This window comes from Borostomias antarcticus, assembly GCF_949987555.1.
Source record: "Borostomias antarcticus genome assembly, chromosome: 15".
In the NCBI taxonomy this organism is placed as follows: Eukaryota; Metazoa; Chordata; class Actinopteri; order Stomiiformes; family Stomiidae; genus Borostomias; species Borostomias antarcticus.
Genome location: NC_140248.1, coordinates 5,849,210 through 5,867,269, shown reverse-complemented (window position 1 = coordinate 5,867,269; position 18,060 = coordinate 5,849,210). Strand labels below are relative to the sequence as shown.

Here is an 18,060-nt window from a genome sequence, read left to right as displayed (position 1 = left end):
AAGTGTGCTGCTCAAACACAGCCTGTACACACACTAGAAAACCCACTGCTCTACAAGTGTGCTGCTCAAACACAGCCTGGTCGCCAACCAGCGTAACTTAAAAAAAAAAAAAAAAGATTTAACGCAAATAATAAAGATGAAGCACTATTTACAAGAATACATCCATGGACATTTAACAACACACAAAAAGTGGTGAATAATACAAAACTAAACCGGGGATATGAGTGAAAATCTATACTTGGTTTAAGTTAGATTTCAAAGAACACACGATGTGGTCGATTCAAGCTGGTTTCAAACAAAAGACAATAGTTTTATTCTATGTTACGATTTGCAAAACGGACTCTGCACAGGAAGTGTTTCCTACGCGAGTGAGGGACTGGGACTCGAAAGTGATATCTTATAACGTGAAAAAGGAAGTGACATACAGTTTCAGGATGAAGAGGACAGGGAAGTGAAGTCACACAGAAACAATTTGTAGTTTTAACAGACTGATTCTAGGGGAACAAACTACAAAGTTAGAAGAACAGTCAGGTAGGAAAACAAAGAAAAGAACAAAGGGTGTGGGTAACATTTGTGAGACTGAAATTTCATTCACAGGGACTAACAGAGGGTAAGAGAAAGGAGGGAGCAGGCGAACGGTGTCAAAACAAAAACACAGCCCTGTGCTTCCCTACACCTCTAGCCTAGCCTACCTAGAGATTCACACAGCTAGGGAGCTAATCTACCCGGAACCTAAACTACCTAGAGATTCACACAACTAGCGAGTTAATCTACCCGGAACCTAACCTACCTAGAGATTCACACAGCTAGCGAGCTAATCTACCCGGAACCTAAACTACCTAGAGATTCACACAGCTAGCAAGCTAATCTACCCAGAACCTAACCTACCTGCTACAAAAAGGATGGGTGACACCCGCTCTCTTCTAAACTAGTGTGTTTAGACTAATGGTTCCCTACGTGATGTAGCGTAAACCCCAGGGTATCTGACCCAGCCCTCTCCCTTGACGGGGCCACCAGGGACCACAGAACACCTAAAAACCCAAACTCAAACATCTAGGAAAGACAAAGTGTAGCAACAGACTATTCAACTAACAACAACAGACTATTCAACTAACAAAATAGAACTAACAAAATAGAACTAGAATTTAACAGAACATAACATCAGCCCCTTCCCCTCTAACCTACACAGGTAACAAACAGCCATATACTGTGTATAGGAGACAGGTAGTGTATCGGCCTGAGACCATTCCTGGGGAAGTAGGTGAAGTGGTTTGACGCGCTTTCCATTCAGAAAAAAGGTCTTCACACGTTGCTTTCTTTGGACTACCACAGATAGTCCATTTATTTTCCCTCAAATAAAAACAACAAAAACCTGCCCTAAAGCGGTCGAAAAACTATGAGCCTTCCCCATACTTCCTGCACCAGGTGTGTCTGACATCACTAATTTATACCTGAACATTGTGCAGTGACCGGTATGCACTAGATGGTGCTGTTTAGGTATGAAGGTATGAATCAGGTAAGTATATCTCCTTAGGCTACACAGTGAAATAATAATAACAATAAATAATAATTATAATCCAGAATAATCACTATCACAATATCAACCAAGACTCGCAATACCCATATGGCAGGGAGACAATGGAACCAGGACTTGATTGACAGATGATCAGCAGGTCAGGTGATGGACAGATCAGAACACATGGAGGAGGGAGAGAGAGAAAGAGAGAGAGAGAGACATTAACACAGAGCAATACAGACAGAGGCGTAACACAGAGTCATAGAGGAGTCTCACAGTCCCTGGTCCAGTCCCGTGGTCCTGGTCCCCAAACCTGACGGCTCATGGAGGTTCTGAAATGACTTCCGCAAGTTGAACCAGATCTCCCGGCTCCATGCCTATCCCATGCCCCGAGTGGACCAACTGATGAAGCGCTTGGGCTCAGCCAGGTTTGTACCCACGCTGGACCTGACGAAAGGGTACTGGCAGGTCCCCCTGACCCCCCGGGCCAAAGACAAACCTGCCTTGGCCTCCCCCGAGGGGCTGTTCCAGTACACGGTGTTGCCCTTCGGAGTGCATGGAGCCCCAGCAACGGTCCAGAGGCTGATGGACCGGGTCCTCCGGCTGAACTAGGACTGTGATGACATCATCATTTACAGCAGCGAGTGGGAAACCCCCCTGACGCCCCTCCGGGCAGTCCTCCGGGCGCTCCGCAGGGCGGGGCTCACCGCCACCCCTAAGAAGAGCCGGCTCGGTCCGGAGGAGGCCTCCTACCCAGGCTATCACATCGGCCGAGGCCGTGTTCGGCCCACAGAGCAAGAAGGTGGAGGCCATCTCCAGCTGGCCCGCCCCGCGCACCCACAAACAGGTGAGGTCCTTCCTGGGTCTCGGGGGGTAGAACCAACAGTTGGTTCCTCAGCTCACCACCGTCACAGCTCCCCTCCACCACCTGACCAGGAAACGCCTGCCGGACAAGGTGGAGTGGAACCCTGCGGTGGACGTTCCGCTCCCTCAGCCAGCCTCATGTAGAGAACCAGTGCTGGCCACCCCTGACCTCACCTTTGACCTTTGACCTCCATACAGACGCCTCGGATGTTGGCCTGGGGGCTGTGCTGTCGCAGGAGCAGGGCGAGGAGGAGCACTCTGTCGTATACGTGAATCTGAAGCTCCTCCCACATGAGCGGGACGCCACAACAGAGAAAGAGGCGCTGGACATTAAATGGGCCGTCACCCGCCTGAAGTATTTTGACCGTTGCGCCCTCCCTTTCCAGTGTACATGGATTGATTGATTGATTGATTAATTGACAGATTGACCGATTGACCGATTGACCGATTGACCGATTGACCGATTGACTGATTGATTGATTGCTTGATTGATTGCTTGATTGCTTGATTGATTGCTTGATTGCTTGATTGCTTGATTGCTTGATTGCTTGATTGCTTGATTGCTTGATTGCTTGATTGCTTGATTGATTGGTTGATTGATTGATTATTTGATTGATTGATTAATTGGTTGATTGATTAATTGATTGATTGATTGGTGTCAATATACTATATATTGAAGTGTGTTTTCGACCAGAGGCTGAAGGGCTGGATACAGTCGCTATGGTGATGAGTTGATAACAGTGACCACACTGGGCCGTCACGCCCTCCGGCGTAGAGGGAGACAAGTATGTGTGTGTGTGTGTGTGAGTGGATTAAAGATATGATTTATAAGATAAAATTGTTGTGGGCTTGTTTGCGATGACATTAACAATCTCAAATGATATTCTCTGTTGTGTATCTGACCAACAGTAGAATACCAGTCCCTGACCAACAGTAGAATACCACTGTCTACCCTGACCAACAGTAGAATACCAGTCCCTGACCAACAGTAGAATACCACTGTCTCCCTTGAGCAATATTACTGTCTATCCTGTACAGTATATCCTATACCATATTCTTGTCTGTCTACCCTGTCTCCTCCACTGCTCTAGAACCTTGTCTGGGCTGTGAAGTAAAGACACAACTCTTGTCCTCTCTGTAGTCAGGGGTTCCCCTGGAGTTTGGGAAGTGGAGGAGTCCTTCATTCATCATTTGGGAGGTGGGAGAGCCCAACTGTCTGTTAATTGGCTGAAACTCCCCGAGCTCCTCATCAACACAATAAGAAACACAAAATAAACACTCAAGTTGACTTATCAAACCCATTTTATTTCTAAGAGAATACAGAATAACAGAATAAACCTTTAATAGGATGTTGTAGACGAGGCAAAAGAGGAAATCTATTTCTAATAGAACAGAAAATAAAGTCTATTTTGATTACTCTGATTTGATTATTTTGAGAACTGAAAATTTTCACACACAATTGAAAACGTAAGATCTTTTCACAACATATAAAAAATTAAATAAAAAAGCAGAAAGAGATCACACAAGCAACAAGACAAGCTCTCCCAACATGTTAAAGTTACTAAACAGGTGAATAGTGACGGTAGTTTGTGACGGGTAACGGCTTTACAGAGATGTAGCAGAGCATCACTGAGCTTCACAGAGATGTAGCAGAGCATCACTGAGCTTTACAGAGATGTAGCAGAGCATCACTGAGCTTTACAGAGATGTAGCAGAGCATCACTGAGCTTCACAGAGATGTAGCAGAGCATCAGTGTCCTCTGAGGAGAAGACAGGCACCAGAGAGGGGGGGTCAGCCCAACCCTAACCCCAGCTTGGAGGGAGAGTGGTTCTGCAGAATGAATACACTCTTCTGTAGCCAATCAGAGCTTAGTATTAAACCAAGCCCAGATAGACAGTATCAACGTAATCTCTATGGTCAAACTGTAGGATTCTGCTGCCAGTGTTGAGAGACGGATCAACACAGAGGAATGTGTTCATCTGGACGGACAGACTGGGCTGTGGTCTAAACATGACCGTGACATCATCACCCCGCTCCTGATAGGACAGAGTCAGGTGACCTCATCTGAGAAGACACGCCCTACTAATTATCATATTTACAGTATGACAGCAGGAAGCAGTGCAGAAAGAGAAAACATACTTGATAAACCAGGAAAATAAATGTATTTGTATAAATAAATGTATCCTAACATCAAATTGAAATATAATTTCTATCAAATTATGTCAGTCATGAAGGCCTCATTAATGATCTATCGAACATCATCAGAGACACAACTGTTTTAATAGTCATCTATTGACATCATCAGAGACACAGCTGTTTTATTAGTCATCTATTGACATCATCAGAGACACAGCTGTTTTATTAATCATCTATTGACATCATCAGAGACACAGCTGTTTTATTAGTCATCTATTGACATCATCAGAGACACAGCTGTTTTATTAGTCATCTATTGACATCATCAGAGACACAGCTGTTTTATTAGTCATCTATTGACATCATCATCAGCTGTTTTGGATAAATTTGTCTTTGTGCTGCGCTGCATATGAATCTGATTGTTGAGTTAGTTGACTGTCTCCTCTTCCCCCGCTAGCCTCTGCTGCTCTTCTGTGAGGACACACACACACACTCACACACACACACACACACACACACACACACACACACACACACACACACACACACACACACACACAGAATATGGTAAATCTTAAGGTCTTAAGGTAAATAACAGTGTAAACACTGAACTCGTTGATGGTGATTTTACATTTAGGACAAATTAGGACAACTAGCAGGTCATACAATACAGTTCACTATGCTGTTTACTATGCTGAATATGTCACTGTGTGTGTGTGTGTGTGTGTGTGTGTGTGTGTGTACGTATGTGCGATGTTATTGGAGGAGTGAGACAGAACCAAGGTTTCAGGAATTTCGAACCGAACCAGAGTTCCTTTGGTGGAGAAGCGTTATCAGACACCATGTCATACAGTTCACTATGCTTGTAAAGAACTCCCCAACCGCTGGAAGCGGCCCCACTATATATATTTTTACTGTCCTATGTTATTTCCCTATACTGACTGTTGAATCTGCTGCCAAGAAAAGGAAGCCACACCTACACATTCACCCCTGGAAGAAACCCTGTTATACACACACCTGTTATAATTAGCAACCCATTTCTGTACACTTCACTCATTCTCCCCTCCACTGCTGGCAAACAACACTTCTGTGTGCGTCTTCTGGTTTGAACCACACTCAATAAAGAGTTATCTGGAACATCATCTCCACTCTCCATCATCATTCAATCAGCCACCTGTCACCTACTGGCTTGCTCCCAAAACGCTCACACCTACCACCATAACCTATACAGTTTCTCCAATGCTGTTTACTATACTGAATATGTCACTGTGTGTGTGTGTGTGTGTGTGTGTGTGTGTGTGTGTGTTAGTCATCTATTGACATCATCAGAGACACAGATGTTTTATTAGTCATCTATTGACATCATCAGAGACACAGCTGTTTTATTAGTCATCTATTGACATCATCAGCAGCTGTTTTGGATAAATTTGTCTTTGTGCTGCGCTGCATATGAATCTGATTGTTGAGTTAGTCGACTGTGCGTGCGTGCGTGCGTGCGTGCGTGCGTGTGTGCGTGTGTGCGTGCGTGCGTGTGTGTGTACGTACGTGCGATGTTATTGGAGGAGGGAGACAGAACCACGGTTTCAGGAATTTCGAACAGAACCGGTTCACGAACCAGAGCTCCTTTGGTGGAAAAGGGTTATCAGACACCATGGATACCAAAACACACATGACACATGTTGACCAACAGGAAGGACAGTACAGCCTCACAGGTTAGTGTGGTGAGATGGACATGTAGGAGAATAACATGTGAACACAGATATACTGTATGTGAACATGTATATGTGTAGTGTATGTATGAGTCATATTTTCATCACAATACTCACTGTTAGCTGGAGTGAAGCCTGAAACACAGATGACTCAGCATTATTAAAGTGATACATATGATTAGTAAAACATTGATCATCTCCACTATTGAGTGCACATAGTAATCCACTACCAATACTGGAGATGCACAGTGGTGCTCAGAGCATCAGGGTCAGATATCCAGAGCTGCTTCTCCTCTCTCACCTTCCTGAGCAGTCTTCTTCCTCCAAATGACCACTCCAGAGATGATGCAGATGCCCAGGAGAAGAACCACCACCCCTCCAATGATGAGGCCAGAGGAACCTGTAACAACCAACACAGAACATTCAGCCTGTAGCTGGGAGTCTCCCATGCTGGTGATGTTACAGTTTCATCATCAATTCTCACACTCTTCTCTGGTCACTTCAGTAGGAGACCAGATGGTCACTCTGGGAAAAGACACCGCAGACTAAAACACTTCCACACAGAACAATGCTGTCACATGTAGCAGAACCCTGTCCTGTCAGATAGAACCCTTTTGGGAGGGTTCTGTCATGGCGCCAAATGGTTCTATAGTATGTGGAACGTCTTGAGTGTATGTGTGTGGGAATGTGGTCTCCTCTGAAAGATGAGCAGGATGGAACACTGATAAACAAGGACCAGAGGATATGTAAGAATAATAATAGTAATAATAATAATAAAATAATAATCATAACAACAACAACAACAATAATAATAATAATAATAATAATAATAATAATATGAATGTATACTATAATCTGTGTTTAAAGAGGTCATCCTATTGTGATTCTCTCTCTTATTCTATGGTCATTCTCTCTTTCCTGGGTCTTTCCTCCTGTCAGTCTTACCTGGGTAACCTGGGTCAGGCCAGTTGGTCTTCACCACAGAGCGCTCCAGCTTGGTGACAAAGTCCTCCTGGATCCCTGAGACCTGAACCACACACTCCCACCTCCCGCTGTCCACGTCCTCAGGCTTCACTGTCAGGCGAACACTGGTCTGGAAGGTTCCGTCTTGGTTGGGGAGAACCTCTCTATATTCCACGTCCTCGTACACCTCCTCTCCATCTCTCCTCCAGAACACCATGACTCCTCTGGGGTAGAAGCCTGTAGCATGGCAGGTCACTGGAGAGGAGGGGCTCTTCTGGAGGAGAGACACATAGGGAGGGACTGGAGAGAGAGAGAGAGAGAGAAAGAGAGAGAGAGATGGAGAGAGAGAGAGAGATGGAGAGAGAGAGAGACAGAGATGGGGAGAGAGAGAGAGAGAGAGAGAGAGAGAGCGAGAGAGAGAGAGATCGAGAGAGTGCGAGAGATGGAGAGAGACAGATGGGGAGAGATGGAGAGAATTTTGAATTTTAAAAACCCTTTATTAATAATTCATACTAAAAACAGACAAAAACCACAACCACAAACGTCAATACCAACAAAAATCCGTACACACTCAAAAATTAAACACTAACACTCCATCCCGCACATAGCATAAGGCCCCCCCAACCCCCCATACACTCATAAACGTTGCCAGGTCATTGGTCATCTGATAGAAATCAAACTCCACTCTCAGGCAGGCGGTCATCAACCCCTTGCACATCGCCACCGGATCAACTGACACCCCACATCATCATCATCATCATCATCTTCATCCGCTTATCCAGGGTCGGGTCGCGGAGGCAGCAGCTCCAGCATGGGGCCCCAGACATCCCTTTCCCTAGCAGCATCAACCAGCTCTGCCTGGGGAATCTTTAGCCGCTCACAGGCCAGTGCGGAGATGTAGTCCCACCACCTAGTCCTGGGTCTACCCCGCGGCCTCCTCCCAGCCGGACACGCCTGGAACACCTCCCTAGGGAGGCGCCCAGGAGGCATCCTCACTAGATGCCCGAACCACCTCAACTGGCTCCTTTCGACACAAAGGAGCAGCGGCTCTACTCCGAGTCTCTCCCGGATGACTGAACTTCTCACCCGATCTCTCAGGGAGACCCCAGCCACCCTCCGGAGAAAACTCATTTCGGCCGCTTGTATCCGTGATCTCGTTCTTTCGGTCATGACCCATCCTTCATGACCATAGGTGAGGGTGGGGACGAAGATAGACCGGTAGATCGAGAGCTTTGCCTTTTGGCTCAGCTCTCTTTTCGTCACAACAGTGCGGTAAAGCGACTGCAGAACCGCACCAGCTGCTCCGATTCTCCGGCCAAACTCCCTCTCCATGGTTCCCTCACTCGTGAACAAGACCCCCAGATACTTGAACTCCTTCACTTGGGGTAAGGACTCATTTCCTACTCGGAGCGGACAGGCCACCGGTTTCCTGCTGAGAACCATGGCCTCAGATTTAGAAGTGCTTATTCTCATCCCAGCCACTTCACACTCAGTTGCGAACCTATCCAGAGAGTGCTGGAGGTCGCAGGCAGCTGATGCCATCAGGACCACATCATCTGCAAAAAGCAGTGACGTGATCCCCAGCTCACCGAACTGCAAACCCACCTCCCCCCGGCTACGCCTCGATATCCTGTCCATGAAAATCACAAACAGGATTGGTGACAAAGCGCAGCCCTGGTGGAGGCCAACACCCACCGGAAAGGAAGACGACTTACTGCCGAGGACCCGGACACAGCTCTCGCTCTGGGTGTACAGGGATTGGATGGCCCTAAGTAGGGACCCCCTCACCCCATACTCCCGCATAACCCTCCACAAGACCTCTCGAGGGATCCGGTCGTAAGCCTTCTCCAAGTCCACAAAACACATGTAGACAGGTTGGGCAAACTCCCAAGCCCCCTCCAAGATCCTTGCGAGAGTGAAGAGCTGGTCGGTAGTTCCACGACCAGGACGAAATCCGCATTGTTCCTCTTCGATCTGAGGTTCGACTATCGGCCGGACCCTCCTTTCCAGCACCTTGGAGTAAACTTTCCCTGGGAGGCTGAGTTATGTGATGCCTCTATAATTCGCACTCACCCTCTGGTCCCCTTTTTTGAATATTGGGACCACCACCCCAGTCTGCCACTCCTTCGGCACTGACCCAGACTTCCACGCAATGTTACAGAGGCGTGTCAACCAAGACAGCCCCTCTACACCCAGCGCCTTCAGCATTTCTGGACGGATCTCATCAGTCCCTGGGGCTCTGCCACTGTGGAGTTGTTTGACTACCTCAGTGACCTCCTCCAAGGACATTGACGACCCCCCATCATCTTCCGGCTCTGCCTCGATCATAGAGGGTGGATTAGTCGGGTTCAGGAGTTCCTCAAAGTGCTCCTTCCAACGCTCAACAACCTCCTCAGTTGAGGTAAGCAGTGTCCCCTCCTTGCTGTATACAGCTTGGATGGTCCCCCGCTTTCCCTTCCTGAGGTGTCTGATGGTCTTCCAGAAACACTTTGGTGCCGACCGAAAGTCCTTCTCCATGACCCCCCACCCACAATGCAATTCCTCCTCGTCTTCCAGATGGACCGCTTCGCCACGCCAAAAACCATATTCAGCAGTACATGAACCCCCTTCCTCTGCACAGAGTACCGCGGACCCGAAATAAAACCCTTAAATGAAAAAGTCACTCCCAGCCCCTGACACCAACCCCGAAGAAGGTCAAAAAGCCCCCCAAGCCTAACACAGGTAACAAATAGATGCTCCACCTGCTCCCCCTGCCCACAGAACGGACAGCCCTCCCCCGTACAAGGATCCATGTGCGCCAGATACCTGTTAGTAGCTATAGCCCCATGCAAAACCCTCCACTGGAGATCCCCCGTTCTCTTATCAGTGGGTGGCTGTACAGGGACCGCCAGCAGCCTTTCGGGGAAAAGTCCCGACCAAAGAAATCTGCCCACCTCGAGTCCCTCATCGTGGCCAAAGCCCTCAAGTGTGCGACTTTCACACAGGCGAGGTAGACAGCCTTCTTGCTGACTGCTTGAAATCTTCCCAGCTCAGGGGTCCAGAACGTCAAAAACATCCCTCTCTCCCACTCCCACTCCCCAACCGCAGGAGAGACTGAGAGTGAAGGGAAGGCCCAGTCATGTCCATCCTGCCACTGTGCCAGACAAAGACCACTCCGCACATACGCTGCAAACTCCTCAGGCAGGGACGAGATAACCTCCGCCACCACTTTCCCCGCCGTGGTCTCCCCCAGCTGATCAACAGGCATCCTCAAAAGATGTTGAGGTGGTTTCTGTAAGGGTTTTTGAGACAGAATGCCACCAGTTTCAGTAAACCATATAAGGTTTGATTCGTGCTCTGCTAGTGGCTGATATCAGTGTATATTTAGATAAGCTGCCCAACGTTGCACCCCCACTAAACAGTATAAAAGAAGAACCACTGGAATGGAGGGGTGCGCTTAACCTCGTAGCTCATGTTGGCTTAAACTATCTTACGCTGGCTTTAGCTTAGCTTAGCAAGCTAGCATGTTAGCATGCTAGCTCCACCTGTTGTCCACGTCTGGTCGTCTGCCACGGTATGGTAAAATGTCTATTCCTGTTACGTAACTGTTTTGTAATAAGCTACGTGTCAAATCTATATTGAACCATGCCTAAAGCTTGGTTGCTGTATTGTGTTTTGATATATGCTTATTCTATGTTAAATAAACACCAGAAAGATTTCTCTTCTCAACATTCATTGATCAGTAAGGTTTTAATCAAGGTTCCTCACATCAAAAATGGCGTTGTCGGCAAGAATTGAAAATGTTAAAGCTATTATAAAACTGAAAACTCTGATAAAGGCGCAGAAGAAGTATTTTACCTATGCAAACAGCGCGCAAAATAACAATTGTATAGGGCATCTGCTTTAATGTGCTGAATCAAGAGTCAAGTATAAAAATGCTTAATCAGTGAAAGAACCTGTTATATGGAACTGGTTAAAAAATGGTCAATGAATGTTGAACGAGAAAAATGCCAGGTATTCAGCTGTGTGGAATGTGCATGGGTTTTTCAATGAATATGTGTAAAAATTGTCACTGTAACCAAAAAGGAAAATTGATGCTAAAAAGTGTACAAATGAGTATCAGACCGCCAGTCAGTGCTATTTCCCAGAAATTCGATAAATTTGGAATGAGTGGATTAGTTAGATATTCCTCAGGAGTGAATGAGATACAGGCGCGAGATAAAAGCTAGGGAATGAACTGATGACCAAGGCGGAGTTTGTGATGACTGGCGGGTTCATTCCCTGCGCCGAATTTAAAAGTTTAAAAGGTTCCAGAAAATAAGTGACTGTAAACTCGTTGGATGGGCTGATTACGACCAACTGCAGGGTCCAGGCGTGTCTCCTTGGCAGCATAAGTCGAATAAATACGATTCCAAGGTTAAAAATGGAATGTATGAGAATAAGGATCTGAATTCATGGAAAAACAATGAGCAGTCATTCGGTCGGAAACAATGTACAGGTATACCGTACCTAATTGACAGTTTTAGCCACAATGTCACGGATACAAACACCAGGACACGAAATTCGGAACAGCGGTGACGGAGTGGTTATGGTAAACTACAGAGTATGTTATATAGTTGATAGTGTCGAGAAAAATTCAGAAACAGCAGAGTGACGATTTGCATGGTCAAGAATGTTAACCTCAATGAAGCACACACACACATACACGCACGCACACACCTAGATGTAACGCACACACATACGGGCGCTAACGCACGTACAAACATATTCACTAGAGCCAAGACATTCCAAGAAGGAACACTCTGTGAATAAAACTAATACTGCATGATTGAGTGCTGAACCGGCCAAATATGACCGGAACAGGTGGCTGTGTGAGTGCTGAAAAAAATGATGCAATAATGTCTATGTAACGATGCTTAAAATGCTAAGCGCTACAGCTATGCTAATGTGCTGAAACTTACTCATGAACTAAAAGCCAGCTGATCTGAGTAAAGTGCTATTATAACGCTTTTGAGAATCGCTCTGACTGCTTGAGATGAGGAGAGAGTGCACTCATGAGAGTGAGGGTGTCTCATGAGAGGCTGGCGGGAGCAGGAATCTGCCGGTTGGGTGTGCGTTAGCCTTTGTTCTGTGTGTAACAGTTGTCTGTCTGCCAAGGCACCAAGAAGCTATTAACAGCACAGGCTCAGGCGGGTAGCCCCCACCTCTGCTGCTCTCTCTCTCTCTCTGTCTCTCCCTCTCTCTTTCAAAACTACTGTAACCCAAAGGCTGGAGAGTAATATTGGATTAAGCCAAAACTATGATTAGTTGTTAGCAAATTATGAGATTAAACTATTTAAACTGCAATTTGAAATACCCTGAATATATATATATATATATATATATATATTATTTAAAATAATAGGGAACTTGCTAATGATGACTGAGTACTGTCTGCAATAATGGGCCTTGTCTCCCCAGACGCTCGGGACACCTATTGTCCTGAGAAACAAAGGGGAGGACAGATTATCAGCTTACCTGGTGTTCTGCAGGACATTTTGTAAATGGCTCGGTTGTCATGAACCAAGAAGGAAAAAGTATACCCCCCCCAGCACAGCTGGAAGACACTCAGCGGCCACAACAGGTATATACAGTACTGGTTTAAGAATTGGCACTGTAACGTGTATAAAATAACGTAACAATACCAACGTTATCAGAATCTACAGAACAATAGACTACTTAAGGAAATATTGCTGTAATGTGTGTACAACATAACAATAATATGACTTCCTGAGAGTATTGTTCCAGATTAAGGAGAGATGAAGTCGTGAAGGAGAATCGATTCCTGTGCGTCTACCAACGTCGTTTGATTGGGCCAACGCCGTCACCAGTGGTGAATGGCGCGCAGATTTAAGACAAATAACTGACCCAGTGATTAATTGGTTAATCGCCTGGGTGCCACCGCTCCACGTCTTCCATCTTGCAGGCTCGTAGGAAGGGACGTGATTAAGGTTTCTGATCAAAACTTTAATAATACGACATAGCTGGTTAACATCTGTGAAGTGTATTTTTACCTGCAGGATGGACAGAGCGGCCGTGGTGAACCAGCCATTGGGTCAAGCAAATACAACATGAGTACACAAGAAATGTTATCTCCACTGGAGATAAATATTTCTATTGACATACAATCTAATAAATGACTGAACTAACTTGTGAGGTGCTCTGGAGCCAAGGTCCGTTCTACGATGGGATTGTATTGTCCATCGTGGCCTGACGTCCGAGAGCTGGAGACTAACCATGACTACACTGAAGAGAGGATCAGGTGAGCTGTGAGTGAGTAGCCAATTAACCAAGTAACATGCTTAACCTGACTGGAAATTACTGTTAAAAAGTAATAGGGGAAGCGTAGTGACTATAGTGACGACTACAGTAACTATTACATATCCCTGATGGGAAGGTAGGCACTGACTTATTTGAGTTATAGGGAAAGCAAGAAGCAGTAATCAAGTGAACTATTTAAACTCAGTAGTATAGGAGGGACTGTAGCACCCGATAATGTAATAATCAACCGATAATGTAATAACGCCTGATAATGTAATAAAAGTTTGACTTAAGTCCATCGAAAATGTAATAAAACCTGATAATGTAATAACTTAACCAATAATGTAATAAAATGTCCTGACTGATAATGTAATACAATTTTTCTGATAATGTAATACCTTATTACATTATTGGTCAAGTTATTACATTATCAGGTGGGTCTTTTTTTTTCAAAACTGGTAATGTAATACTTGACTGATAATGTAATAATTTAAAAAGTGAATGAATAATACTGTTAGGGTACTTTGTGGTATACTTTAGCGTACTTTGTGGTACTTGTGGTATACTTTGGTGTGTCTCATGATACATTGCAGTATACTTTGGGGTGCTTTGAGGTACTTTGTGGTACACTTTGGGGTACTCTGTGGTATACTTTTCAGTACTTTGCAGTACTTTGTGGTATACTTTGGGGTACACAGCAATACTTTGCAGTACTCAGCAGTATACTTTGGGGTACTTTGAGGTACTCTGCGGAATACTTTGAGGTACTTTGTGGTGTGCTTTGGAGTACTTTGCGGTACTTAGTGGTATACTTTGGGGTACTTTGTAGTACTTTGCAGTACTTTGCAGTACTTTGTGGTATACTTTGGGGTACTTTGAGGTACTTTGCGGTACTCCGCGGAATACTTTGAGGTACGTTGTGGTGTGCTTTGGAGTACTTTGCGGTACTAAGTGGTATACTTTGGGGTACTTTGTAGTACTTTGCAGTACTTTGTGGTATACTTGGGGTACACAGCAATACTTTGCAGTACTCTGCAGTATACTTTGGGGTACTTTGAGGTACTTTGCGGTACTCTGCGGAATACTTTGAGGTACTTTGTGGTGTGCTTTGGAGTACTTTGCGGTACTTAGTGGTATACTTTGGGGTTCTTTGTAGTACTTTGCAGTACTTTGCAGTAAACTTTGGGTACTTTGCAGTATACTTTGGGGTACTTTGTGGTATACATTGAGGTACTACTTTGCTGTATACTTTGGGGTACTTTGCTGTATACTTCGGGGTACTTTGGTATTTTGCAATATTTTGCAGTACTTTGCGCTTTACTTTGGAGTACTTTGCGGTACTTTGTGGTATACTTTGGAGTACTTTGAGGTACTTTGTGGTATACTTTGGAGTACTTTGAGGTACTTGGTGATGAGTAGGGCCCTTCAAAAAGGGGTTCAGTATTTTATCTTAACCTATATAGTAGGAGACAGGATTTAATTTAAGACATAGATTTAATAATATGAATTGAAAGCAAAGTGTATGAGGCAAATTATGTGAGGCTGCTGTTCATCAACTATAGTTAAGAGCTGCTATCCATTGACTATATTTCAGATTGCAATACCATACCAACTTCTTATTAGCATGAACTACCCTTTATCCTCACATGTCACCTACCTCTCCAGAGCACATGAGACAAATGGATGGAAGTGAGGTCTGAAGATGTGTTTATGGGGAAAACCAATGAGGTGCACACAATAACTGACATTCAGTGCCACATTGCCCGTTTGTTTATACAAACATTTTATCATGTTATTCCAGTTTTTCGGATAGCCATAGATGTTTTAAAAATCATAATTGCACTAGCCTACACAGGCATTACATTAATGAGGACAGAATTAGTGAGGACAGAATTTAAGGTAGGCCTACTCTATAAATCCAGACAGTACCAGCACCTTCAGGCCAGATTTGTGGACAAGCCCATCCTGAAGCTAATCAAGGATGTCCAGACCAGACACCAGATTGATCTTGTAGATATGAATAGATGGAAAGTATGGTATAGCAAAGCCACATAAAGATATATTCCAATGGTGCCAGACATCTTCAGTAGATATTTCTGGCTTAAGCAGCTGACAGGGAAAGGTAGCAATGAAATAGCCAAACAAACAACCACATTTATATTAAACATGGTCCTCATACAGTAATCCAAAATGACCAAGGTGCTGAGGGAACTCATGCAGTAGCTTAAAGTAAAGATCAATTAAATTTCCCCTTATCATCCACAAAGTCAAAGAAAAGTAGAGAGTATGCATCGAATATTGCATAAAAATATGTTGTATGATCTAGGGAACTTAGAGGGTGAAGGAGTAAACATAGCATATTCAAGTCAAAGTTCTATCGGTAACATGCAACATACCCTGACAATGAGCAGTGATGTTTCCACTAGCTGCTAAATATGTACACTAGGCAAAGTAAAAAGGAGAAACGTACTATACACACCAAACATATAAACCAAGTCCAAAATATAAAATATTTATTAATGGAATGAAATAAAATGAGCTGAGATGACATATGAAATTGGACAGTTCACCTAAATAGAGAAGTATACATATGGATCTAGAGAGAGTAAATGTATGTATATTCACGTTTATTTACAGAATGTAGATTTTTATAATCTAGCAGGTATAAATATACAGTGCTGTTGTGCAGAGTATAGTACTGAGTTAAGGACAGAGATGAGCAGAGTGTACTCATTCCGGATGTGGATGGTCTGAAGGTAGAAGCTTCTTCTGAGCCTCTGTGAGTTGATCTTCTTCAGTAGGCAGTAGTTTTGTCAAAAATATCGATTTTTCGATTCATATCGATTCTGAATATTTAAAACAGTTTCAATACTAATTTCCCGCAATATCGATATTTTCCACACTATCGATACCAGCTGGCTTTCTCGCTCTGTCTTCTCTCCTACAGCGAGTTGTTGACACACAGGCACACACACACAGGCGCACACACACAGGCACACACACACAGGCACACACACGCTGCTGCTTTGCACACATGGCCCCGCCCCCTCCCCCTCACAGACCTGTCTTGTCAACAAATCCTCTCACTCGCTCTGAAGATGGCAAGTGCAGAGCCTCCGCGACTCGTGGATAAAGAAAACAGCAGAAGTGCTGTTTGGAAGTACTTCGGGTTTGAAGCAAATGACGAAGGAAAAGCTAAAGATGCCACGAAGCCCATTTGCAAGCGTTGTTCCAGAGTAGTGCCAACGAAAGGTGCAAACACAACAAATTTAGCAAAACACCTCTAGGACCGACACGCGGATCTCTATAAAGAATTTAGAGGGTGACAGCTCCACTTTCAACATCACTGAAACATTAAACAAAATGGCCCAGTAAACTATTAACTTTAGTTTAATACATGAACTCTAGTTTAATACATCCATGAGCTTGCTATCGAAACGCCGCATTGACTGTGTGTGTGGGGGGGGCGGCGGTAGATAAGATAGCTAACGTGAAGCTAAGCTAGCTAATCCCCCTCAAAGCTACCCAGCAATGGGCCAAAGCAGTCAATGTGGCGTCTGAATAGCTGAGGGGAATTAGCTAGCTAGCTACTAGCTAGCTCATGGATGTAAACTAGAGCTAGTTAGCTTAGCTTCGAGAATGGCTGTTGGGCTAACAGGACAGCACCAGCTATCAAGCCTGAGGAATCTTGAGTTAATGGTCAGTAAATCAACTCAGATGCTGTTATGCTTAACACACAGTACTATTAACTTTACTTAATTTCTAAGATTAGATTAGATAATAGTTATTTTTAAAGGTCGGATCTAAAGAGAAACCAAGGTTTTTAAAAGTGATATTTATCTTCTCTTATAGTACCAGAGAGAAGCTGAGGAGAATCGAACAGCAACAAAAGCGACACACACACAGCCTACCCTACTAGCTGTATTTGAACAACAAAGAAAGTATGATGCAAAATCAAATGAAACCAAGAAACTGAACAGGGCTGTAGCAGAGTACATATGCATGGATCAGGTCCCCGTGTATACTGTTGAGAAACCTGGGTTCAGACAACTTCTTGGACAGTTAAATAACAAGTATGCTTCACGGAATCATTTCATGTACACTGAAATCCCCGCCCTATACAATGAAACAAAAGATAAAATCATGGAGAGCCTTGGGGGGGGAAACCCTTCTTTTCATGCACCACTGACCTGTGGACCAGCAGGGCCACATCCACATTCATGGCAGTAACTCTGCAGTTTATAACAGAATCCTGGGACATGCAGAGCTGGTGTTTGGGCTGTGTTGGGCTGCACTCAGAGCACACAGGGGACAGCTTGAGGGAGGCGTTGGAGGAGATGGTACATGAAACATGGGAGCTGGACATGTCAAATATGGCTGGCATCACCACTGATAATGCCTCAAATAACAAAAAAACATTTCAGCAGGACTTCACATGGGTCCCCTGCTTTGGGCACAACCTACACCTAGCCATTAGCAGGGCCTGGATATAGACCGTGTGTCTGGAGCGCTGTCGAGGCTGAGGAAGACAGTCTGCTTTCAGCAGGTCAAAAAATCGAAAATTTTATGCCCTCAATGTTGTCAATTCTCCC

The 18,060-nt window shown here is 44.7% G+C and overlaps 1 protein-coding gene across 2 annotated transcripts in view; it reads right to left on the bottom strand.

The window, feature by feature from the left end:
• Positions 1-3,670: 3,670 nt before the first annotated feature.
• The window catches only part of LOC311319056 (class I histocompatibility antigen, F10 alpha chain-like), a 53,972-nt gene continuing 39,582 nt past the window's right edge, over positions 3,671-18,060 (bottom strand). Inside the window, exons 4-8 of one of the 2 annotated variants that reach the window (XM_084450501.1) lie at positions 7,172-7,489; positions 6,528-6,626; positions 6,344-6,361; positions 6,063-6,140; positions 3,671-4,988 (exon numbers count right to left, since the gene is read on the bottom strand). In XM_084450501.1, coding sequence (XP_084306627.1) covers positions 4,945-4,988; positions 6,063-6,140; positions 6,344-6,361; positions 6,528-6,626; positions 7,172-7,489 — 557 coding nt within the window. In that variant the 3' untranslated portion in view covers positions 3,671-4,944. The remainder of the gene's footprint in view (positions 4,989-6,062; positions 6,141-6,343; positions 6,362-6,527; positions 6,627-7,171; positions 7,490-18,060) is intronic. The other variant, XM_084450502.1, reaches the window with a different exon arrangement.